Raw genomic sequence first — 26487 nt, 5'->3', positions numbered from 1 at the left:
TCCAAAACCTGTGGATTTAATCCACAGGTGTTGGAACAAATCCACAATAGTACCTATTGTACCAATAACAGTATAGGTACAGTTCCGAACCAAAGTCAGAGTGGCTCACTTTGTGGACAAGGAACAGGCAATGGTCAGGACTCAGAAAATAACAAGTCAGGTTTACAATCAGGACCTTGCTCATTTGGCAAGAATAACAACAACCAAAGTCACACAGAGTGAGCACAGCTGGAGTTTACATAGACAACAGGACAGGTGAGAACAATCAGCACCCAGCAGGAGCAGAGTTAATCAGCACTCTAAATTAGTCCTCTCTCAAAAGAAGAATGGAGCATTATAAATCATGGCAAAAAATTGTGACAAAAAGGCAAATGTTAATCGCTCACTTTAATCAAGTACACCCTTTTTAAAACATAAAATACATAGAAATAAGAGCTAGTATTTTATTTTTATCATGATTTTGAAGATCTACAAGACTTTTCAAATAGCTTGTAAAGCTCATATGTTTTGGAATCTCCAAACTTCCATGTGCATATCCAGCTTGGATTTCCTGTTTATTTCATTAACCTGTTCATTAAACGTCTAGGTGATCTTACACTTGGTGCTTTACAGCGGAAACTCAAAGTCTACACACACCTTTGAAAATGCCAGACTTTTGAGAGAGGACTAATTTTAAAACTTTTTCCCACATTCATATTGAAATGTATTTTTTGGTAATTCAACTAAAAATCAAATTTGTTCTTCACATTCTTTATAAAGTGCCTAGCTCTATTTTGTATATGTAATTTTCCTTTTTTCCTCTTGAGAAAATGGATAATTTAGCATCAACAACAAAAAACAAATAGCTCATAAACATTTTAAGAAGTTGCTGAGACTGGCTGACTAAATCAGTGGAGAACTGACTAAACCATGTGCACTGATAGAGGAACATACTTCAAAACAGGAACTTCTGAAAGAGGAGAAAGAGTGCTGAGAGTAAAAAAAAATCCGAAAGCAGAAGCTGTTATGGAAACAATCATGACACTGTCCATTCTGTAAACTTTTAGAATGTTGTGGTGATCTCATATTTTTTTTTCCTGCATTTTTACTGATTCACTCCATAAAAATATTGCATTCTGATTATCAGCTGACTTTTAAATGTAGCCTAATTGCCTATTAATAAAAATAAGACACTAAGCAATTGTTTGCTTGGATGTCCTTGTCAAGTCACAATCAGACTGCCCTCTACTGGAAGAAACATGTAAATGCAATTTGCAGAATGTCAGAAGGGGGATTGTTGGTGCACATTGACTGTGACTGTTCTCTTATTAAATTACCAGACAACATTAAGAGATTTGTTTTTAATAATGATTGAACTGAATTCACCATCTAGGGACCCCAGGCACTAAATGGGTCCTCATGGCAACTTTTGAGGCAACAGTTTTGCCTGTGTTAATGATAATGAAATGAGTTTACTTGAAGATGAATGGTTTGGATCAGTGTTAAGATCTTCTCCTATACCTTACATCTCATCACAGTTTAAATGTAGCGCATGAACTGCACTGCATTGGACACTGATATCAGATGTGATATCAGTGTCAAATATCAACTGTGATATCAAATGTGTCTATTTAGCTGTTCTCTGATTTAAGCGATCAGTGGACAGCTATATGAACTCAGACACACTTTACATCATTGTTAAGGGTTCAGTACTTACAAACATCAACAGAAATGAGTCAGACTGCATTTGTGGGCATAAACATCCTGTTGAAAAGAGTTGAGTTGAATGAAAATGACATTGAGACTATATTGATTGTATATCTCACTGCCCTTTCTAATGAAGCATTTTGTAGCCTGAAGCTGGAAATAAATTGCATTTGACAGAAGTGTCACGCTCATTGGTGGAACTGGGTGAACACACTGACACAAATAACTGCATGAAGAACACACATCCAGCTGGGTGTTCTGTCCAGCCTCTGTTACAGTTTCTTGTTGAAATCAGGATATGGATAAAACTGATTTTTCCCAACTTTAATGAGAACAACACTGAAATGTTGTTCATATTTAATGGCACCAGCAGGAACTGCTGTAAATACAGTTAGTCCCCTGCAGTGTGGTGAGAAAATACGAATCACAAACTAGGGAAATTAGAGAAATCCTACCATAAAACCTGAGAGTAAAGAATTAATCTCAGTGGTAAACTTCTATTTTTTCCAGTTGCTGTGTCAAAAAAATTGACTATTCTGCCTGAAAACTGCCTGCAGGCTACCATGGTTTCTTTTATGGCCTTATTCCTCAATTTATGAAATACACTTTAAACAAAAAACTCAAAAAAGAATCAGGCTTCAGAAGCTCAACGTCAGGTATTAGAAAACACCCCTTGATGTTTAAACTCAAGTAAACCTGAGCACATTTCTCCAACCTTGAGTTTCCCCCATTGGCATCCAGTATGAGATAAAATTCTTTTATTTGTTGTTTTTTTGAAGTCTCTTAATAATGTTGCCTTTTTTAATCTGTCTGAACTGCAGCACCCATGTGTTGTGTCTGGTTGACTCAGACCAGTAGACCAACTGCTTGTTGTAGTTTCAAAGACATTATGAAAACTGAGTGGAAAAACAGCTTTATTCTTTTGCAGCACCTAAACCATGGAAAACATTTACTGTTATTTTAATATCATTTTAAAATACACTTGTGCTCCTTTGCCTTGAACTAAATCTTATATGTTTTTTTTTCTTCTGACTTGTGTTTGTCTTTTATTTTGGGTTTCATTGCACGGTATATTGGTAAGCCTTGCTACTGTTTTTATAGTTCTTAATTAAGCAAATAGTAGGTTACAACTGATGATTAAGGGCTGTTTGGCAGCCACAGGAACAAAGTGCCCTGCAGTCATTCAACCAACCATAAACTCCTCTTTATGTTAAAGAAATTTAGACTGAAATGTGAGGCAATCTAACAACTGATGTGTTGACCAAACTGGGTCATCAATGAGACAATGATTCCAAAACTAACAGCAAATGCGCAGCAAAATGGGTAAAAAAGAAAAGAATCAAAGTTTCAGTGACCCAGTCGAAGTCCATACCTTAACTTTGCTTTGCAGGATCTTACGAGAACAGCGTGGAAACAATTGTCAAATATCAATGAACTGAAGCAACATTGAAGCAACAAGATTGAGCCAAATCTTAGTCTGTCAGATAGAAACTGACTTCCTCAGAGCCATTGCTGTTATAGAGGATTTCTTCAAGCTCTTGAATTTTATTTGGAATTAGTTAAACTTTCCTGCTCTCCCTTTTAGAGAATTAAATCTCCTTGGGAGCCATCAACCTCATCAGATCAATGTCATTCAACCAGTATTGATGAGGAGAGAAAAGTTAGTCATAGTGGTGATCATAGCATCAATTCTAGCATGTTTCCACCCACTAATCAATTATTGTAGCAATGTCTGTGCAGTTCTTCACACAGCCAGGCTCCAGGAATCAGAAGTCCAACTGCGGTGAGGACAGGCAAGACAGAAGATGGCTCAACGGGCTGATCTCATCCATGCTGGGATGTTGCTTCTGACCATGTGGGTGCAGGTGGAGGTGACTGCTGCAGGTAAGCCACAACTAAAAAATATCATCAGAGTTTGACTGGGAAAAAAAATGGGCAATATTGCAAGTGGGAATTTCATGTGATGTAAGAAATAAAATGAAGTGGCGATAGAGGTGGGGGGAAATGAGGAATTTTACCTGTTTCTTCGACTGAAAGTAGAGTAATTGTATTTTGGATCTTTACAATCCAACACAAGAAATCCTATAATGGCAGTCATATTAAATACATTTAGAAAAAGATGTTAGGGAAGTCATCTAGAAGAAGACCTGAAAAAGTAGCTTTGATTTCTGTGATTTTTTTTTCTCACTCTATTTATAAAAGGATTTCTGCAGTGCGTGGGTTTACTCACCGGAACCTCACAGCCGGTGGGTGAGTTCACAATAGGTTGTTTCTGCATGACACTTAGGGAAGGAAGTGTCAAACATGTATGAGAATCAGAAAGAGGAAACTGAGTTTTTCTTGACAAAAATCTATTCTGAAATCCCGGCAGCTACAGAAACAGCGCAGTCCAACAGAGGAAAGGCTGCAGGAGATGGTGCACTGAGACAAAGATTTAATTAAACATGACCCACAATCCTTCATTATTCACACAGCAAGTGCAGCTGGGCTGATCAATGCCATTGATTTTCATGATACTGTCCCACTATCTGCCCCAGTAAATAGTCACTGACAACTTGTTGGCAAGCTATGAATGTGAGCTGTATTCTGAATGTGACATGCACTAACTTCTCCAGTTCCTCCATCTCTTTTTTGGTCTTCACTCTCTGGAAGCAGGTCTGCTCAAAGCTGACTTCTCCCAGGAAGGAGGCAGTGATGGAAACACCATCAGCCACTCCCAAACACTGTTGCAGCGGCTGGAGGCCCTGCTGATTCAGGGGAACGGAAGTGACGTTTCTCTCCGTGTGGAGACGCCCAATGCTGACGAGGTGAAGGTGATCCAGGCTCACTCCCTGGTGCTCTCTCTGCAGAGCTCGGTGTTTGAGCAGATGCTGCTGAGCCGCAACAGCAGCACTATGGTGCTGAGAGAGACTTCCGACTGCGCCGCTGTGTTTGACAAGTTCATCAGGTGAGGCTGGAGCTGTGAATTCCCACCGCATCCTACCATTAAAGTCAGGCTGAGCTATCTTGCCACCTAGAGGGTTGCTCCATGCACTACACTGAAGTCAAATCAAAACCTTTGGTCAGTCAAGCAGAAAATTGACGGGTGAGGGAAACTGTTGAGCTGGCCATTGAAAACCTCTGTGTGGCAGGTAGAAGGAGACCGGACAAAGACACTCAATATAATCAATACAGAAAAACAACTCTCTATTTCTCAGGAGCTAATGAGATTCTTGAACACCTTAATCTTTGTTTTTTCTGGACTGAAAAAGAAAACACCTTTAGAAAACCAAGCCCTTTTATCTGTGTTTGCATTGCTTATCCACATGCAAACATCACTTAAGATGAACATAGCACATTTCTCTGACCTGCTGTTTTGGTATGCTAATGGAAACTGAGATTCTGGGAAACAGTTATTTAGATTCGAATACCACTTCGCACATACTCAGCATTACTTGGTGCATTCCATACCAGCAAGAATTGTAATGGTTTTGACAGTTCTCTTCATAAACATGACAATATTTGTTCCTGGTATTGTTTAAGGTTTGATAAAGACATGATAATCTCTTTCAAAAAACAAACAACAACAAAATAAAGGTTGTTAGACTTGCATATTTTCAGAACTTGGAGTACATTTCACGTTACTATTTTTCAGATCTTAGTAACCAGGTTGCATTATAATGTGATCTTCAAGCTAGCTTTCCGAAAATGTATGGGTTACTTTCTGGAACCTACGGCATGCTGTCTAGAATTTAAGGTGCATTATCCTGTTTAGCAAATTACTGTCATGGAATGCAAAGACTACTCCCAGGAACTAAAAGTGTATTTGTATCCCATGATTTACCCTGCAATAACTTTTACTTTAAAAATATATATTTTTTACTTATTTGTTAGAACTGTCACTATATTGTGACAGCATAGTATGAGACAGATTATCATCTGTAGAAATGTACCACTTCCATCATAAACAACCAATCAGTGACAGGAGGAAGGTCTTAGTGCTGTCAGTCAAGCTTTTTTAGTTCGCTAAATGGAAACAACCATTACAGGAAAACTGCTAACTAACCTTAGCATTCATGTCAGGCTCTGTTATTGGGAAGGAGTTGTAGCATAGTAGAGAGAGAGCAAGGAGGAGGGTGTGAGCAGTACATATATAGTATTTTCAAAAACATATACATTACCTTCCTAGAATGTACAAGCTACTTTCCAAAACCTCATAAGTTGCTTTTTGAAACTTGATTGTTACATTGTGGTGCAGTATTATGCATAATGGCCCATACATCAATAAAAGTTTCCAAGACAAAGCCAAAGGTTTCGGTAACAAAAAAAATACCTTAAATAGAAATGTCATTAGCAGGTCTTTGCATCTTCAGCTCACCGTTCTGCTGAACGTTTTTCTGAACAGACTATTCATTACTTGTCCTGCAATAAATTTTGAAAGAAGCATTTAAATATGTGACTAAGGTTTGGTTGTTTTGTGGGTAACATTTGAAGATGCAAACCTGTTATCCCCTTTTCTTTGTGCAGATATCTGTATTGTGGAGAGATTTCTCTTCGTCTTGACCAGGCCACGCCTCTGCACAAGTTGGCCACCAAGTACCAAGTGCAGAGCCTCCAGCAGGGTGTCACCAACTACATGACCCAAAATTTGGCCAGAGACTCACCTTCTGGTCATGTGGCAGGCTGGTATGAATATGCTCTGCAGGCAGGGGATGTTGTTCTGAGGGATAGCTGTCTGCAGTACCTGGCTTGGAACCTGTCATCTGTGCTGCAGAGTGGGGAGTGGGTGTCTATCAGCAGTCAGCTGCTTATGACCCTGCTTCAGCGCTCTGATCTCGTCCTACAGAGTGAGATGGAGCTCTTTGCAGCTCTAGAGGCCTGGATTATCCAGAATGAGCCCGATGGTTTGACGGCAGAGAACACATTAAGAGCTGTGCGTTATGCAATGATGCCTCCTAGGGAGCTCTTCCACCTGCAGACCCAGTCAACAGTCCTGGCTCGTTATCAGGAGTCAGTCCGTGACCTGCTGTACATGTCCTACCAGTTTCACTCTGCCTCGCCACTGCAGATGGCAAAATACTTTGACGTGAATTGTAGCCTCTTTGTCCCAAGAAACTATTTGTCTGCAGTGTGGGGTTCGCCTTGGATAATCAACAATCCGACCCGGGACGACCGCAGCACCAGCTTCCAAACTCAACTGGGGCCCAGCAGCCATGATGCTAGCAAACGAGTTACCTGGAATGCCCTGTTCTCACCACGCTGGTTACCTCTCAGCATAAGGCCCATGTACACAGAGAGCGGTGCCATGCAGCCGACACGTGTGGAAGGAGGGCGCCCTCGCATCATCATCACTCCAGCAACATCCAGTGCAGATTTTGCAGGAGTGAACTTCCAAAAGACAATTCTTGTGATGGCTCAGCAGCACGGTAAGCTAGTCGTGAAGCATGTCTACAACTTCCACCAGAGCACTGAGGAAAACGGTGACTTCTTGGCCGAAGCCAATCTGTACAGGCGCACCTCTGAGTACCTCATCGACAGCTCCCTCTTTCTCCATGTCATGGTGAAACCACTTTACCAAACCCTCATAACCACCAAGAACTGACTGTAAGCCCTCACTCATATCTGAATCCTCCTAGCTTGGTCTCTTGTTTGTCTTTTCACATAAAATTACTGTTTTCACTTGGCAACTAAGATTTCCAGTGTTCCGTCTTGTGGCAAGGTTTATGAGGAAAATCATGAACACATGTCGTAGCTTGGTGCTATTCTCAGTTCTTGTACTGTCAAAACAAATCACATCGATGAATCCATCCAAACTGCTCAAAAGCCTTAAAAAAGAAACATATGTGGATTAAAAACAAAAAAACTACATTTTTTCATGATTTTGTTGTAAATTATTGACCGTGTATTTGACAATAAGAAGAACGAAAAACATTCAGCAGTTTTCTTTTATCTAAATGTTATTTCTTCAGGTGCTATTTTCAGTAAATTTATGAGCCCAGAGAAAAAGTATTTGCTTTTTATGTTAATGAGTCATAACTAGGTTGTATCAGAAAATACATCTCTGATTAATAAATCATTAAATAATTGCTCTCTGAGCACCAAATCCCTTTCCTAACAACTAGATTGTGACTTTTCAATCTTTATTTCTTTCCTGTATGAATTTGTTGATGTCCCAACACTTGATCACTTAGTTAATTAAATTTATTGTTGCTCATATATGATTCGTGTTACCTACTAATAAAGACTTTTACAGTTCTGTGTGTCTTTGTGATTGACAAAAATACAGTGCTTTGGAAAAGTATTTGTACCTGACCAAATAAACTAGTGAATTACTCTGAAGTGGAAGAAAAATGAATCATAATTAGTTCTAAACAAACAAATGTGTTTTAAAAGGAAAAAAAACAAAACAAAACACAACATCAGACTATAACAACATGATTGCAGGTGCGTTTTATATGGTGCAGGTGGGCCTTATCAATGTCTGATGGACTTGACAATTCTCTGCTGGTCCAATGAGGTCGCGGCTCCTCTGCATCCTTCAGGCAGCCAATCAGGAAGGTTTTCTGTCATAGCTGAACCTGCATAACAAAAACAAGCCTGCAGAGCCTTAAGAGGCCAGGGCCGTAACGTGGAGCATAAATATTTATGAAAGAATTTATTTATTTCAAAAACTTGTTCACGTCTAAGTTGGTCAAAAATATATGGTAAAATTCCGATAACAATTATATAAGTTTAATACAGTTAATAATATAAATTTACTAGTTTCAAAATGATTTATTCTATAAATAAATTAAATTACTCTTTTTTTCTTTCTTTTTTCTTGTACATGGGAACAGTCGTATACGAACCGAAAAAATATAAAACCACTTATTTTTAGGTGATTTTGTTTTGTTTGCCCTCCCCCCCTTTTTTTTAATTCAATCTGTTTAATTTATAATTAAGTAATCCGTTTCGATCCGTTTCTGTTTTCCAAGCAGATTAGATTAGACGTGTAAAGTGAACTACAATTGAGAAAACATGATTGTTGTGTGAAACGCAGCCAGTGAAAGCTTCGCGCCGTTTAAATCCCGCGACTCAGTTTCCCACAATCCTCTGCGGTCGAAGCAGGAAGAACGTTGTCTCGCAGGGGCTCACTCTGATCCAAGTTAGGAGCTTTCAGCTGCCAGCCTTGGCCCATCATGTAAGTGCTGCGGAGAATTCTTTGCAGCGCATTTGCAAAATTACCCGGTTTCCCGACGCCTGCGCGGGCTGTGCATCCGTACCCGCGCCCCGTGCACGGACACGCACGGCTCGGACCCAAGAAGGCTCCAGGTGCATGAAGATCGAGGCTTGTATTTTGCATCTTTGTTGCAAAGCAAGCCGCCGAAGCTCCAGTACGAGGGCGATGGAGGGAGGGAGCGAGAAAGAAGGCAAAGTCTTTTGTGCTTCCCCTCCCCCTCATCAAAGCAGAGGGGAAATGCCTCAGCCAAAGGGAGGTAAGAAAATGAAGCCGATCTGTGCAAAACTAGCCACATGCAATCACAGCTGCAAGGTTTGCAACGTGCACGGCTGCAGCCCGAGCACGGTCGGTGCATTTTAAAGTTACAAGGCTTAGGAGGGTCAGTTGCATTTCCTGTTTGAGATCTTCCCCTTTGCACAGTTCCTGGTAAGACGATGCTGTGTGTTCTCATACTGACGCTAATAGCAGCGCACAGGCTGGGGATGTTGGGCAGAGTCACGAGAAAAGACAAGGACACTTGAACTCTCTATAATCAACTCTGCACGAGTTGATGCACGCTGCTCCAGGTAAATCCTAAGTGCCATGTCACGTCACGTCCAGGGCCAAAAAGTGTGCAGCTTTGGTGCAGGAGAGCGGCACACTCTGCAGCTGTCAGTGCTCAGATCTGTCTCTGCTTCTTGGAGACAAAATAATAATAATAATAATTAATAATAATAATCTATAAATAGAAAATGAGCTTCAAGGGGGTGGGGAGCTGAAGAGCTGCATAGTCTCTTAAAAGTCTGCAGGGAAAGAGTCAGCTGCTGCTTTTGTCCAGAAACTGGATATGAGTGAAACACCTGGGTGTCCACTGATGTGCGGCATGCTCAGCACACTTTGACCCCGAGCTCAGGCAGCATGCAGTAACGCCTGAGCCCTGCAGCCGCCCAGCTCCTCAGGATCTAAGGTGCAGGCAGTTTGCATGTACCTCTTGGGGGGGGGGGGCACAGCTGCAGTAAATGCAGCTCATGTCTTCTTTTTTTTCCTCTTCCTCCCCTCTCTGTGTTTCCCAGAAGTCCAAAGTGAGGCTGGTTTATTGCACAACATGCAGAGCACACACAGATCACACACTCTAACTGCAACAGGCTGGATGGGGTGGGGGTTGGGGGAGGGGGCGGTTGTGGTTGTCCAGGTAGAAGGGAGATAGTCCCGGATGGTCAGGGCCTGTTTATCGGCTACAGTCAAGTGGCCACCCACCTAAACAGGGGAACTGTCTTGTTGCATCTGGCTCATCCTGTGATGAATAATGCACACGTTTTATTTGTGTTCTTTACATGAATGAGTCGGTCAGGGGCTTTCCTGAGAGCAGAAGTGGGTTTCAGTTGTCACTCTCTGACGTCGCTTGGTGCACGAGGCTGCTGTCGTGCACCCGCCTAATCTTTCACTTCAGATTTTTCTTTTATTTCAGATTTCGTTTGTAGGTTTCTGAAACAGCAAAATGGTGCTTGCGTTGAATGAAAATTGCTTCCACTGGTCACCTTTAGGCCAAAAGGCTGCAGATGTGAGACATTAACGGTCCCCAGTGATGAAAAGAGTTGGTCTGAGCAAAATACGCTGAAAGATCTGTTGTCTGCAGCTCCTCCAGTGTGAGGAATTTCTTGCTATTCTCTGTTTGAGTAACTTTAAATGCTTCATACTTGACAAATGGTGGATTTTCTTGCGGCTTCATAGCTTTAATTTCAGTGGAAGCAGTTTGACTGAGCTATTATTGCGTTGCAGGTTGTCATCAGATCCTGATTCAAGCTAAATGTAAAGTCCTGGTCAGACATTCAGGGAAAATATCAGAATTAGCTGGGTTAAGAAATAATAGTATTTTTGTTTTCCATGTTAAAGCAGTTGTTCATTATTTCATCCAGCTGGTAATCAGGAGGAGCAATATGAACATTAGTGTTGGAAATACAAATGTTTTGCCTCACAAAGATGAACTACGATGGGCCAAACTGTTGCACCCAAAAAAATCCTTAGATAGCATTGTTATTATTTAGAGGCATTCATGCCCTAGTTTGTTCAATGTTCTTTTAAAAAGCTTATGTGAACCATAAGATATAGAGAATCCTGCATCAAAACAGAACTATTTTTGTTACTAGGATGCTAATTTAAAGATGCATACATAAATAATAGCTAAGATTTTTTCATTGAATTGTATTTAAAATTAAATGAGTAGTTTTTGACTTATTAAATATACCTCTTTAAAAAAAAATAATAATGAACTATTTTGCTACTTTTCTTGACTCTTGACAAGTTTACAATCAAGGTGAACTGGAGCCCTGGTTTGAATTAAAGCACCGAAATTAATATTTTATAAAGGTACAAAAATCACTAACGATGTTGTCATAACCGCTTGCGTTGCATTATCAAAGAATGCATGTTTTTTTAATTTTTATTATTATTGTTTTATTTTATTTTTATCTTTTATTTTGCTGTTGTGGGAATGTGTGATGACTGCCACTACTTGTTACAAATGAATTGCCCTTTGGAGACTTGATAAATTGGAGTAAAAAAAATAAAGTCTATATAGTGTTGGATATTTTGGTTGAAATTGAGCTGATTTATAGTTCTTATACCAAAACAGCAGTAACATGTCTCCATACCACACTACAGAAGTCATCGTTTTGCTTCTTGATTTGTAGAACCTACAGGTAATAAAACCCAACAACTATTCATCCAGTTAAAGATTAATGTTTTGTAGTTGAAGGCCTTAAATGTTATAAAAAGTGGGAAATTTGAGTCTGGAAAATGTGAAGGAAGCCTAAAGACTGAGCTGAATTAGAGATGCTAACAGTTGATTCTCTCTGGTATTGATTCTCTTGTGGTATTCCTGCAGTAGTTTTGCTCCGCTTTTACATGCCGCCGTTCAGTTCTGCTTTTGTAATCTCCTATTTTTGAGACACTGAAATCTCAAGATTCAGGGGATTGTCTTTTGCTTTCAAGACTTTGTGAGCACAGAAAGCCTTGAATGTTGGGTAGCCAACATGTGTTTTAGTATCTCAAAAGAAAAAAATTGCTCATCAAACTAAAGTCTCCATGGCTGAATGGCTGATTTGTGCTCAGCAGATTCATGAGTCACCAGATGGCTCACCTGTGTGACAGCTCTATGGTTTTTTTCAGTCATTTTAGACTTAATGAAGGGGTAGCATATCTTTTTATGCTTCCTCCTTGTGCTTGTGCTCATCACTCATGGAGACTAATTTTAGGATTCAGTGGTATCATTTGACCGCTTCATCTCATCTGTCATAGAAGGCAAATAAAGCTGCAGGTTTGTTAAGAAAATATTGATCAATTATGCAGCTTGAGTACCATACTTAAAAGTAATGCCTCAGAAAATAAAACCTGTAGATTTCATGCAATCTTTACCGGAGATTGCTGTGCCTTTGCACATCCCTTACTTTTTTTGTTACATGTTGTCAGATTGCAACTACAAATTTTGACGTATTTTACTGGCACTTAATGTTTTGGAGCAGTATAAAATAGTGCCTATTTGTAAAGTGGAAGGAAACTCATTCAGGGTTTTCAAAAGTTTTTATGATCTAAAATACAAAAATGTTTTAGCCATTCTGAAATGCTTCGTAAATTCCCTTTTTGCCACAGTTACAGCTTCAGATCTCATTAAGAGACACATTTTCTTGTGTAAAATATCAATTTTCACCTCCCAACAGAACTTTAGTTCATTTTGGGTCTCAACTTTTACTGAACCATTCAAACACATGAATATGCTATGATCGAAACCAGGGTTCCGTAACCTGCTGCACCAGAGCCTCGCTTAGCTCTTTAATCTCTCCAAAGAGCCTCTTAATGACTTTGTCCAACACTGATACAGAGCTGACTAGTGTTTTTAGTTGGGCAAGTAATTAAAAGGCTGATTATAACAGGTCTTTTATGTCTTTTTGCTGAAAAGTCTGCACAAAATAACTTTAAATTGTTTTTCTCCATTTAGTATGCTTAAGAATTTATGTGTTTAGTATGCTTTTTCCCAATCAAGAAAATGTTTTTAACTCTTTCTTCATAAGAGACTTGTAAAGTTTTATCTTTAAAACCTAATCATAGAAACGAAATTATGGCTTGCTACCCACAGAACAGATTTATAAATGGTAGATATAAAACTTGAGAAACAATTTTACATACAGTACACACCAAAACTATTTTCATCCGTGGTAGTTTCAGCATTTCAATTAGTAAAATGAAATATATGTGCCAGCGCTGTGAATAACTTTGACTTTATTTGTATGTTTTCCAGATTTCAGTTTCACCTCTTACCTTCCACTTCACAATTATACATTGATTAGTGATGGTCTATTAAAGGAAATAAGTTTAGGTGTGTCCTTTTGGTGCATCTGTGATGTATTTCTCATGTCTTGAAAACTGGTCACTTAAAAGCGAGACTCATTCAAGCTTTGGATGCCATCTGTTTTTGTTTTTAACTACAGAAATGTGGCTCTGAATCGGATGGGGTCTCATGTGGAATCAATGGACTGCAAAGCCAAATATTCTCCCTGGCACAATTATGTTGTGTGATAACATTCTTTCTGGACTGATATGACAAAACTCATCAGGACATGAAAAATCAAAACTGCGCTTGCATCACCTTTAGATGTACCTATTAAATATCAGCTAAAAACTGTGTGCGCTGCATCGCCCCTTTACCAGTTTAATTTTGCCTCAAGCTCTGTGCACAACAGCTGCCTCCTCTTGCAGCCCCAGTCTTGCACAATCACCGTGTTTGTCTGGCTAGTTCAGCCGTTTTCACCAAATTTTCTGTGTTGATGGCCGTTGACGATGACTGTTGTTTAGTTGAGTGTAGTTCAAAAGATCAACCACATCCGGACAAGAAATAATGGCTTCTTATTGTAGCAGCGGACTGCAGGGAAAAAAAAAGGTATTCCTGTGACTGCGTGTGCAAGGCTGAAAGGGAGAAAGAGGGATAAATTCAGGTGTTGTTGAGGTTGGCAGCAGGTTTCAGATTCTTTTTGCTGAGATGAGATGGAGGGTGAGGATCAGGGGAGGTGGAGTGTTACACCTTAGTAGGCCAAAAGAGTGGAAGTTGCAAATTAAGTGACGGATGTAGATGCAAATTAAGTGACGAATGTAGCACCTTCCGTGCTGCTAAATTGAGACCTGAATAAATGATGCTTCTTTGTGTTGGTTTTCTTTCTTCCAACTTAAAGCTGTATATGTTTTTGAGCATAAGATTTTCTGCTACTTGATTCACACCTTACCCCTCCCGCCCCACCGCCACCACCACCAAAAAAAGTAGTAATACAGGTTCCTAACTTCCGTCCATCAAGCCATTTGCTTCCCCTCCCACTGCCCGATCTTCCCTGATCCTCTCCAACACCTAGACATCCTTATATGCAGAAACTCTCTCCAGCTCCTCCTGGTGGATCTTAACTTGTTGCCAGGCAAGAAGTGATGTATAGTCCCTCCAATAATTTTGTGGAGCTGCCATGCGATCTCGTTCCAGTATGTACCTACCGATACACATGGAAAACATCCATCTGGGGCCATCCAGGAAGTATTCTGATGAGATCTTTTGAATGATTTCAGCAGACATTTGTTTCATGGGGAAAAATATGCTGTGCTATTTCAAACAAGATGATAGTTAGATGACACTCTATAGCCTGGTTACTCTAAAGAAGCTAATTTCAGCTGCTTTCATCCAGCTGAAATTTCATCTTTATATTTAGATCTTCATCTCCTCTAAATCTATTTTGTACATTGTGAATTAAGTACATCTAGAGTCTTTCTCTTTTGGATAAGAACCTTCTTCTCCTTGACTGATTGATCATTTCTGCAGATTCATCTTGATCCATCTAGTCCTCTCCTAATTAATTGTGCTGTCCTGCATATGTGTGAGGAAAACACATACATTCTTAAGCTCCTCTGCCTTGGGCTGAAATTCGCAATCAGCAGTTCTTCACTCTAACATCTCTTTTTTTCCTCCAATTAGCACCTCAGTAAAAGCCAAAAATCAGTTACACAATAAAAAAGAAACACTGTCTTGTTTTCTCAAAGGAATCAGTAGCTGGTTTAGGAAGACAAACCTCCAAAAGCAGTCTATAAAAGAATGTTAGTATAAGTTTATAATGTGTTTTGTATGTTAAAAGTTAAAAATGGTAGAGATAAGATTCAAAAAGCTGAGGACACACTATCCCAGTCTTGACATATTTAGAAAAGAGGCATATTATTTTTATCTTACACAGGGTATTATGTCAAATTGACTCTTTTTAAGCTTTACATCATGTTATAATCTTATTCTCTCATCAAAAACATTGGGAGTGTTTTGATTCTTTCATGCATGTTTTAGAAATCCTTAAATTTCTCTCAGAACTTTGGGGCTGTGCAAATAAACATTAGGATTATATGACGGGTGGTATTTTTCTATTTGGAAATGTTTTAATTGAGACATGTCAATTAAGTCCCAATATAGTTTATGATCAGTATGTAACCGTTTGGTTTGTTTCAATAAGACCCTGTATTTCAGGCTTATATATTCGAGCATATGTATGTGTTTTATTTCTAAGTTAATGATTAGTTAGGTGATATTTTTGCATCATGCTCCATGCTTTTGTGGGTTTGTGAATACTTAAATATAAAGCTTCTCCCAGCTGATGTCATCTCCCACCCTCTCTTTTTTTTATTTATTTGTCAGCAGAAAGCATTTGCAGTTGGGTTGGAGATAAAATCCTACTTCCTGGCTGCGTCCAGATCTGCTTAAAAAAATTGAAACGTGCTTGTTTAACTGCAGCTGGGTTTGAGGGAGATTCTTTTTTTCCTTTCTGCACTTGCGGACTCCAGTCTTTGTCCAATCTCAGACTAACAAAGTTTTGTGCTGACTTGTCTTTCCGACTGACCACAACTAGTATAGATTGGTGCAACCTTCCCCAGATGGGAATCTGGGGTAAATTCGGGAAAAAAAAGAAAAGTGTTGCATGGCCCCAGCTTAAGGTGTTAAAAAGGTTTAATTTGTAATCATCTGTGAGACGCCTGTGTTTTCTCCATAAGGGAAAGACAGTGTTCTAGTGTTATGGAAAAAGATGTAACCTAAACCAGCCACAAACGTGAACCTCTGTTGATTTCAAAGCAGCCGTCTGAATGAGTGAGTAAGCCATAATTTCAGGCTGCAGTGAAGTGACTCAGTCTGTAAAGTGTTTTTCATGCGAAGGCCGCATTGTTGATCATCATGGAGATGAAGATCCTCTGTGTTCCTCACACTTGCATACAGTAATCAATGAAATGAGCTTTAGTATTTCTAATAAAAGGTGAGTTCAATAAAAATAGTTGGTTTTTAAATACACTCAGTTGTGACTTCAAAAAGGAATATTTGACTGACCTTTGGTTGGGTCACGATTATTCTTTAACCAGTAGTTTAGTTTGAGGTAACTAAAGTATACAATATCTGCAGAAAAATAAGTCATATTTCTAATTCAATGTATTACAACATTAGTTTCCAGCTACTACATCTGATAGGAAGCTAACCACATTAGTTCGCTTTTAGTTTTATGGTGTTAAGTTCACATCTAAATGCATCTGAATGTGTGGTGCAGTACATGGTCTGTTTATGAAGCCACAGTTCTTTTGGACAAAGAGGGCTTTCAAGTAAACACACTCTTTTAAACTTTCACACACAGAAATGGAAATGTGGGGCTTATGAAGATTCACTTTCTCAACAGATTCAATATATCTTCCATCCAAAAACTCTTTTGCATAGAGATGATTGGTGCAGATGCAGAATAAAGGGCTCATTTAGTTGTATCTAAGTTTTGATTCTAGCAGATAACCAAAATGTTTTGGGTTCATTCTTGTTGTATTTAACTCACACATTTAGCTTTTCTAAAACAGCCAGTTTGGATTTGAAATCAACTCCTTCAGATGTTCTTCCTGGTAATCAGCAGAACCTTCTGTGTTAGTCATTTTGATCTGACTGCAAAGGAACTGAAGCATGAGCCAATGACGACATGATTCCCAAAAGAGCATCCAGCAGCTGTAACCTAAAGGAGCTGCGGCTTTGGAAGTGTAGAGTATCTCACAAACTGCCAGAGTCGGAGGGGGCAAACGGCTGAGGGCGCTGGCTGGAGTTATTTTCAAATCCTGCTCTGCCAATAGCCTCCCTCCCCTCTCTGTTCCTGTCTTTTTTTCCCCGTCCCTTCTTGTGTCCGTGTTTGCGATTTACTGCCTCCCTCCCTCTGTGATTGATCCATCTTCCTCCTGCTCTGTGGAATTCCATTGAGAAGCTTTGGGATTGTTTGAATTCCAGCTGGGGTGCATGTGTGGGTTAGCAGCTGGCACTGTGCGTCCCCAGTCATCTGGGCTCATTATCCAGCCAGGACATTGTCTGCCCTCACAGTTCGAGGCTTTCTGCCTGCAGTCTGCCTCTATTTCTGCAGCACAAATCCTAGTGCAAGCCTTTATTGTCAGTGCCAGCTTCCGTCTTCAGCAGACTAAGAAGCCAACACACATGCAAGACTAGGCTGATTGCATGCATGCGTGCTTGACGGGCGTGGCAGAGACCAGGAGCATTGCCTCTCTTAGCTACTACCTTCTCGCTGTCACTTCTTGAGAAACAATGGGGAAAAGCCGGCTTCTCACCTTCCTCGTCTGTGCTGGTTTCGTTGGGAACAAGGAGTGTCCCAGCACAGACATCTCCTGTGGCCTCCCTCCAGCATTTCCCTGCATACTTGAGCTCATGTGCTGGAAATTACTTGGAATTATTTGTGCTGCTGGTTTTAACTAACCCACACTCTCTGCCATGTTTTACTACTTTGATACTGATGCAGCAGAATGATCACGAACAAGAAAAGGATTGTGCATACCAATTATGCGTTACAATCTGAAGAAAGGATGAATGGGGACATTTTTAATTTGAAATGTAAAAAATGGGAAATACAGGGCGTGCTGTGGTGGTGTAGGGGATAGCGCGTCCCACATTTGGAGTCCTCGACGCGGCCGTCGCGGGTTCGATTCCTGGACCCGGCGACATTTGCCGCATGTCTTCCCCCTTCTACTTCCCCCTTTCCTGTCAGCCTACTGTCATATAAGGGACACTAGAGCCCACAAAAGACCCCCTGGAAGGAAAAAAAGAAAAGGGAAATACTCTGTGTAAACGTTAAATATTCTTGAAACTCTGCCACATACCAGACATTTTATTTTTGTTTATACAAAGTAACCTTTGGGATTATTGAAATAAAGCTTAATTCAATTTGATTAACAAATCAAATTGAATTTATTTATTAAAGGACGGTTAAATAAATCGTACTTTATTCAACCTGTAGAATACAAAATTTGACAGGTTCTGCAGATGGAATCCCCCTTAATGATTCCTTTCTAAACATTGAACTTAAGCAAGTCTTTGATACCAATTCAGTCGACTTTTACTTTGAGCTCTTTGATTGGTGCAGGAATAATGTATGCACAATTTTATCCAAAATCAGTTATTTTCAGTTATCCATTATATCTGTTCTGTTATAATATATACCTAACTCATTTAATATTCAGATTTTTATGCATTTTAACTTTCTTATTTTAATACTACTGATTATCCTTAACAGATCTTTAATTCTCTACAAAGCCAAAGGTTGTACCTACTGAGCATTTTAACAGTTTGATTAATCAATTGCCTATTGAATGTCCTGCTCTGTGGGGTTTCCCTGTGCTGACTGCCTGGTTGTTGAGATTGCTTTTTAAGGCTTGATGTTTTTGTTCAGATGTCAAATTATTGGGATATGGCTAACAAATTTGTATTTACAGTTACATACTGTAGAGTACATATAGTTTTCATCTAATTGACATATCATTAAGGTGATTTGTGGCATATTGTATTGTGGTCTGTCACAGGAGTTTATTTTATGTTGTATTATTGTGTTTTTGAATTGAGTTTTTTTTTAAGGGCTTATGATATTTTCTAAACACCCTCAACCCTCTTTTGTCAAGAAAAATAAAAACAAAATGTATATATCTATATATCAAAGTGATACTTGTTTCCTGTAGCAACACTCTTCAGTGTGGGTGCTGTTACTGAGTGAAGAAGAATTGCTATTTTTAGGATCAGTGAAATATTTACAAAGAAAGACATACAGAAGAAATGAGAAGCTTAAATGAATTACACAAAACTGTTCCAGACTGTTCTTTTCACCTTTTAAAGTTCTGTCCAGCACTGGAACATTATGTATTTTGAAATTTTGCTTGTGATTTAGACACTTTAGAGTTCAGGATTTGTATTCTTTTGGCAATGCACATAGACAACAATGATGGCACAGCTAACCTTTCTACTCTAGAAGTTGAAGTGACAAATTTGAACTGACAAAGACAGTTTGTACTTATTTTTGTTTGGTTTTAATATGATAATGAAAGCAGGTAAAATCATTTTTTTTTTGTTTTACATAATATTATAGATTATCATGTCTGTGAATAACAGGTTTTCTAGCATAGTTATCTGCTTTGCTTCTGCTCAGACTTTGGTGGTGTGATCCTTTACTGCCATCATGCTAGCTTTACCCACTGTTACATTTCCTTTTTGGGGAATTTAGCTTTTCTAAACTTATTTTGGGAAGCTTAAGGTTTTAATTATGTGGTTTTGGCTTGAATCATTTACATTTTTGCACTTTAACAGTAGAAACCAAAATTGCAATTATTTTTGATTGATTTAGGAAAAATCTTCATTTAATATGATTACTCATTGAGAATGGAAAGCATATACATTACACCTGTAAACAAGCATTAAGTTGTAATATTAAATGTATTATTTATTATGAACATTTCCACTGAAATACACATAAATTGATTAAATCCTATCATAAACTGCACAATCCTATCATTACATAATTTTTGCTAGACCGTAAATGAACATTGACTATACCGCAGTGTAACGTTGTTGTGCAAAAGGGTGTGATGTTGACAGAGTGGAGCTGTCATTTATCCGGGCACTAGAGAACTGGAACAGTCATTACATTAACTTTACTAACAGTACATTAACCTTACTCAACAGTAGGCGTTACCACAAAGAAAACTACACAGAGCAGGAATTGCTGCAAAAGAAGTCGAGCAGGAAGAATATATTTCCTAATGAAATAGAAACATGTACGAGAGAATATTAGGACAAAAATTGTAATAGTGGCAATGCAGTTTCATATGGCAAACTAATTAAGACACTTAACATAAGCTCGTCTTAAAACCCATCTATTTTACTTGGCTTTCAACACCAGTGAGATCTAGTTTAAAGTGTATGTCTTTGTTTTTAAACTACTTTTAATTCAAATTATTTTTATTTTGTTGTGCTTTTGGATTGTACAGCACTTTGTATCAACTGTGGTTGTTTTAAAGTGCTTTATAAATAAAGCTGGTATGGTATGGTATGGTAAAATCTCTAAAATCCCATATAGGCTTATCACATCAGATCTGTGAATTCTAGCATGCATTAGCAAAAGCTTAAGGAAAATAAAGAAATTAAAGGTGAAGCAGAAATGTGCACTACAAAATGACAAGGACCTCAGACGTGGGAATTACAAATGGAATCTAGTCAAAGCCCAGACCCTGACCTAATTGATATCCCTTCTGCTTACCTGGGCTGTCTGTTCCATATACCCCTCAGTCATTTCAAAGCCGGAAGGCAGGAGTGGAGCAAACATTCCTCTGACCAACATCAGAAAGTAATACATGGCTATAAGTAGCATCTCCTTTAAAGTATGCTTACTTTCCCTCAGCTAGAAAATACATTTTTATTTTTGTTCACAGGGATTTAGCAGAAATGATCGGTTTAAAAATGCAATTCTATTATGTTATTTTCCATAGATGGGGAAAAATGGTACAAGTATGTAAATTGAATCTTTCTTGTGTCACCTTATTTTTTTTCTTGATTATAGGGCTGCATATCCTCAGTCTACTCTGAGCTGTTTGCAGCACAGTTTTTGATCATACTAGAAAGATTTAGGATTGTTTTCCTTCCAGTGTACGTTTCTCCTCACATGTAGTGGATGTGAGAAGATGCAAATTTAGAACCTGCCATGGCGGCGCATATATATATATATATATATATATATATATATTACAACAGTTTAAAAAGTCCACTGCTAGCTGAGTGTCTGATGCTGATGAATCAAGGCTCATTTGGCGACTCCAACATTCAGTCAGTATTAGACTGGTTGGTTGTCATTTGTGTGGACTTTGTTTTAAACAGTTGTATTGAGATAACTTAATGTCCACCATTTAAGCATTCTTGGACTTTTCCATTTACTAGGTCTCTGTTACTCTGACGTCTTGTCTCTAACTGTAGGTTGTGGCTGAATTTGTGTTCCATCATTGCTTCATGTATTCTGAAACACAACAGAGCTGCTGCTTATTCCTTCCAGCCACACACATTACATAATCCTCTGCCCCTCCGACCCCCACCACCTCTTCTCGCTTGCTTTTCTACACCTCGGCGCTCCTCCTGTCATTTCTGCTTCACATAGCTGCAGTCTTAACCGACACTCCGCAAGCACTGCGTTTCTGTTGTTAGTTTAGACATGTCATTCCACACTTTGCATATGCATCTGCACTTACAGGGGTTGATGTTTGTTTTGGGAAACCTTTGCATTGTCAGTGTTTTTCATGGCTTTGCATGGTAATATCTCTGTAGAGGTTTGAAGTAGGCTTCTGTTCTTTAGCTGCGAGGAACATGCTGTTTCTTGCCTCATGATCTGAGTTACAGCTGAAGCATTTTCCAGTCCATTTCATGAAGAAGGAAAAACTATGCTGTTGCTCTGTTGTGATCATATAGCTGGCCTTTGGTTAATGCATTGTTTTAGGTCAATGATGTGAAAAAGTTCAGGTTGATGCAGACAGTGTCGATCCTTCTTTCTCTAAATGTGGACGTTGTCAGACTTCTGCTGGAATATTTGTCCTCATGCCTCAGGTACTTGCACCTTTTTTAGACGGATTCAAATTGAATTTGGTGAGGAACTCATGTTGTCATCATGACTCAGCTAATCTGCCAGTTAAAGCTCGTATTTAGTTAATAATTTCCAGTATTGTGGGCATGATTTTTCTCTTCACTTGTATTTGATGTTTCTTTAACACTAAATCCTTATGTAAAAAAAAAAAATTAAAAAAATGGGGCAACATGAGTCATGGTTTTTTTTTTTTTTTTTGTGACTGTTAATAAACGGAAGCTGCTCATGAACTGTAAATGGTCCGTGGCATGTCAATTTTTTGTTTATTTTGCACTTGGTGTCAAGCTCACAGCATGCACAAACTCAGAGGCTGAATGGGTATGTATGTGTTTGTGTCTATAAATATCTACAGTACAGACTATTTTTATATGTGTGTATAACCAAATGGTGCCTTGTGGAAGTATTCAAACCTCACAAACTTTGTCATATTTTGTAACTTTACAACCACAGAATTGCATGTTTTTTCTGGAGGTAGATTTTTGTGACAGATCATTACAAACTGGTGTATTCTTGTGAAGTGGAAGAAAAAGAATTTATTGTTTTCCAATTTTTTTCTTGCAGATAAAGCTCTAGAAACTCGGGTTTGTGATTTTAGTAAGAACCCGTCAGAATTTTCTTGTATTTTTCAAAAATCCGACATCTTTGCATCTTCAAACTGAAACTTTGTCCATCCTTCTTAACTAACTGGTTTAATCTCATTCCCATTTAATGGAAAACATCTGCAAATATCGTTTTCTAAGTCTTACCAGTGATTCACTGGATTTAGATGTGGACCTTGACTGGTACATTCTAACTGTGATATACTTTCATATCAACCATTCAGTTGTAGCTCTGGCACCATCAGCTTCGACCAACTTCAATGTCCCCGTTGAAGAACGACCAGTGCTCTGTGACTACATTTAGGGTTATTTATTAATGCTGAGATAAAGTCACACACAGGTTTGATCTAATTGACTTATGAAAGCATTTGTTTGCAGTATTTAAAAAAAAAACTTATTTAAGGCTACTATTATATTTTACAGGTTAAATTTTACATTTCCACTGATTTGTTTCCATAGTAAAAGTTTGGGTAAAATGTATAACTGTTTCATAATTCTACAGTACTTTGTGCTGGTTTGTTGAATAAAATGTCACCAAAATATTTTGAAAATGTTGGCTGTAAAGTAACCAAATTTGGAAAAGTTGAAAAGCATTTGACCTGCTTGCCATCTGAAATGGCACTGGTTTTCTTTTATAACCTAAAATTTTTAGTTAAATTGCTTTGATTTTTGTCTTTTTTTTTTTCTCCATCCATTTCCAAAGTTATAGAGTTTTGACCGGAAGGATGTATGCCTCAGAACAATATTTCAGTGGGATTAGTGTAGAATTAGTGGATGTAGATTACTTTAATTCCCAGGTAATGTACAGATTTGATGCAGGTGTTGACTCTCTGCTTGTCTTCTGATTTACAGTGTGAGTTGTCACAGCATTGCCTGTTTCCAGTTACTATTGTTGTATGTGTAAATGCATGTAGGAGGGGCTCAAAGTGACATTTTGCAACAAAGCTGCTTTGGAAAGTGGAGACCAGGAGGCTGGCAGCATGAGGCCACCAGTGGAGAACTGCATAGCCCGGCAGCGTCACACCCTGCACAGTTGGATAAAAACCAGGACACACAGTGCTGTGTGTGTGTTGGAAAGCTTCAGAAAAACTCTCTGAAGGACAGGTTCATCTGCAGATACTTGTTTGTATTTTCCCTCAAGACAACAATGTCAGAAATTCCAGTTATTCTTTTGGCTCTTCCCCATGCTCTCTGAAGAGAGACGCCTTGAGCGTTGCTTTAAATAGTATCAAATGACATTCATTCAACTCAATAAAATCTTGCACATTTAGTTTATTATTGGGCAGAAATGAAAAAGACATTATTATTATTATTAAAGAATATGTTTTTCTTTGGCCCTCAAGTGTTTTTTGACTTGACGATTTCGATTCTTGTTGCAAAACGGTTGGACACCACTGATTTAAGCCATGTGATGCTTACAATGTGATGCTAACTATGTTACTCTTTAATGTTATTCATTTAGTTTTTAAGTCTTAACATGTGTTGCTAGGAAATTATTTTTGCTTTGCTGATTGTTGCAATGCTAGGTGTGTTGTTGCTATTTTTCTTGTGATTGTAGCTTTACGGTTAACTTTCGGTGGAATAACATTGAAAGAGTCCTTAGCCGTGTTACTTTCTCTTTCTACAGAAGAAAAACTGATTTGTGTATGTTTAGCTTTTGACGCAGCACCATCTGTGGTTTTGCTACGTTCTTCTGAAGTTAGTATAGCGGTGTTTATGTGGGATTAGTGGGGATAACTTAATTTGCAATTTACTTTTTATTCAGCGTGAACCCTTAAATGTCATATGTGAACATCTACTAAAGCAGTTTTTTTAGTGCTTAGCTTAGGTCCAACTAGAGACTCCTCTTGAGACTTTAATCCAATCATATGTAAATACTGACTGGGTTGCTCTTCAGCAACCCGGTCTGAGGAGGTTTGAGCCAGACACAGTCTGGAACCCAACAACTCACCGAAAGCAGTTATGGTTAACAAAGCGTACTGCTGTTAAACTGTTAGTACAGCAGCTTCATATGAGACAAAAACACCTGGGCTACCAGACGTCTACCTCCTTACCTTACCTCTGACATTTAGCTAGGATCTGGAGCCAGACACTACATTTAACCGTGAGTACTAATGATGATGATGGTAAATTGTAGATTGACTCTAATCCAGATGAATCGGTTCATAATTTAAGCGACTTCATCTATCCAGGCAGAAACACTCGGGCACGGACAATGGTGTCATTTGTTTTTAACTGTATTTGTAGCTGTGAAAATTTTGTTCAAAACATGTGGATTTTTACAGCTGATGTTTAACAATTAGCAGCAAATTAGCTGCACATTTTGCACAAATATACAGCTTTTGTTGTTTCTTTTGGAACTGCATGTCAGTTTGTTCATTTTAAAATTGTGTATAATTAGCCCGCTTTGTTGTCACTGCAAAACAAAAAACAAAACAAAACAAAAACAGAAAGTTGAGCAGGATGATCAACTGTTCTTTCATCCTGAGCTATGTTAAGAAGCCAAGTATGCTTTCATCTTGTGGTATGCTCTGCTGCCAGTGCAGCCATCCTCTGGAGTCTCATCGGTCTGCTTTCCTTCCTCACACAGACTCCAGAATTACACAAGTTTGCATAACCTATTGCACAGAAAGTTGCAGACCGGTTACTAGATATGATTGAACATTTTAAGAGAAATATCTCAGTTTGTGGTTCCAAATATACTTGTTGCTTGTATCTTAAGTACTGTTGGAGAGCTGAGCCGTCACACGGCCATATAAAGATGTCATTGTGTATTCTAATGTAATGTGAATGCATATCTATAATATTAAAGATAATTTGATATAATGCTATCTCTACAGAAAGCTGTTACATTAACATGTTTTTATTAATAGAAGAGGTTGTGAGAGGCCTCTTGGCTTCTGAACTGTAAATCATCCGCATTCAGAATGACGTTACACACACCAGAGTCAGTGATAAATAGTTCTTGTTTAACTATTCTTAGTCTTACTCGCAGACATTTCCTCTTTTTTTGTCTTTTTTTTCTCCACAGCACTGCTGCTATTAATAAAAAAGGCGTAAAAAGAGGTACTTTGTGCTTTTAGAATGGAATTAGCTTAATGCAGAGTGTTAGGTGTCTGTGTGCAAATATCAAGGCTGTGCTCAAAAGAAAAAAAGATATTGAAAATTAAATATGTCAGTAAACGGCTGCAAAACTGCAACCTTTTTGATCTTTGAAAGTCTTTAAGCATTCAATAAAATGTTCAAATTTTAGAGAAACCAACATTGTGAAAGCAAATCGCTCTAACACTGTTTTGTTTGTTTGTAGGTAAGAAGAAGCCGGTGTTGAAGCTCTCTAAAGAGGTGTTTGAGCAGCCCACACCTGCTGCCGTGTAAGGCTCTTTACCTTCAACATACACCCGTAAATCCTGCACTTTATTGATCCTCACTTCCTGCTCAGCACATACCTGATCTTATCTGAACCTCGTCAGACTGCTGAACATGGGAAATACAAATCCACAGAACAACAGGAAGAAAAAACCGTGTTCCCGCAAAATAAGCACATTTCTGCCCTCGGCTTGTTTTTAATCACAAATACTGTCGCTCTCTATAGATATAGAGAGAAAGATATAGAGAGTGACAGATTCTGACACTTTAGTAACATTTCTCTATGTTTTTTTTCAAGTAGTACTGCTTTTAGTTTTAAATCATTTATTGTTTTTCATGTATTTTCTCGTGTATAAAAAATACCCTTTTTGCATTCTTAAATTCCATACAAAATGTATGATGTAATAATTTTTTTCATTTTCATTTGTTAAATCTATATTTAACATTTCATTTTATTTTTAGAAAAGTAATAATTATGTGTTAAATAAAAATATATGTTTTGATATAATCAAGAAATAAGAAAATATTGAACATTTTCTCAGCCTTTACCAGTCCTGATGTGTAAAGTAAATGGTGGAAGCGTGGATGAAAACAAACCATTACATATCAGCAGAATACTTGAAAATAATTCTCTTTATAGACTTGCATGTCAAGTGTTGATTTTGGGTCTAGGTTTAAT

General features: G+C 38.4%; 2 protein-coding genes across 4 annotated transcripts in view; both read left to right on the top strand.

The window, feature by feature from the left end:
* Positions 1–7919, top strand: btbd17a (BTB (POZ) domain containing 17a). Of its 3 annotated transcripts, none has more exons than XM_044103732.1 (4): positions 1–255; positions 3413–3570; positions 4339–4633; positions 6193–7919. In XM_044103732.1, the coding sequence occupies exons 2-4, from the start codon at positions 3492–3494 to the stop codon at positions 7265–7267; spliced, it is 1449 nt and encodes a 482-aa protein (XP_043959667.1). In that variant the 5' UTR covers positions 1–255; positions 3413–3491; the 3' UTR covers positions 7268–7919. The 3 variants fall into 3 exon arrangements, with proteins under 3 accessions (XP_043959667.1, XP_043959668.1, XP_043959669.1); XM_044103733.1 differs by having other exon boundaries at positions 3427–3570; positions 6193–7895; XM_044103734.1 differs by having other exon boundaries at positions 4342–4633; positions 6193–7895.
* A 759-nt stretch (positions 7920–8678) lies between these two features.
* map2k6 (mitogen-activated protein kinase kinase 6) overlaps positions 8679–26487 on the top strand; it is a 29602-nt gene continuing 11793 nt past the window's right edge. Inside the window, exons 1-2 of the mRNA XM_044103731.1 lie at positions 8679–9140; positions 25750–25813. Of these exons, the coding sequence (XP_043959666.1) occupies positions 8981–9140; positions 25750–25813 (224 nt within the window). The 5' untranslated portion in view covers positions 8679–8980. The remainder of the gene's footprint in view (positions 9141–25749; positions 25814–26487) is intronic.

This window comes from Gambusia affinis, linkage group LG20, assembly GCF_019740435.1.
Source record: "Gambusia affinis linkage group LG20, SWU_Gaff_1.0, whole genome shotgun sequence".
NCBI lineage: Eukaryota > Metazoa > Chordata > Actinopteri > Cyprinodontiformes > Poeciliidae > Gambusia > Gambusia affinis.
The sequence above is the reverse complement of the archived record's forward strand: the minus strand, read 5'-3'. Positions and strand labels throughout refer to the sequence as shown.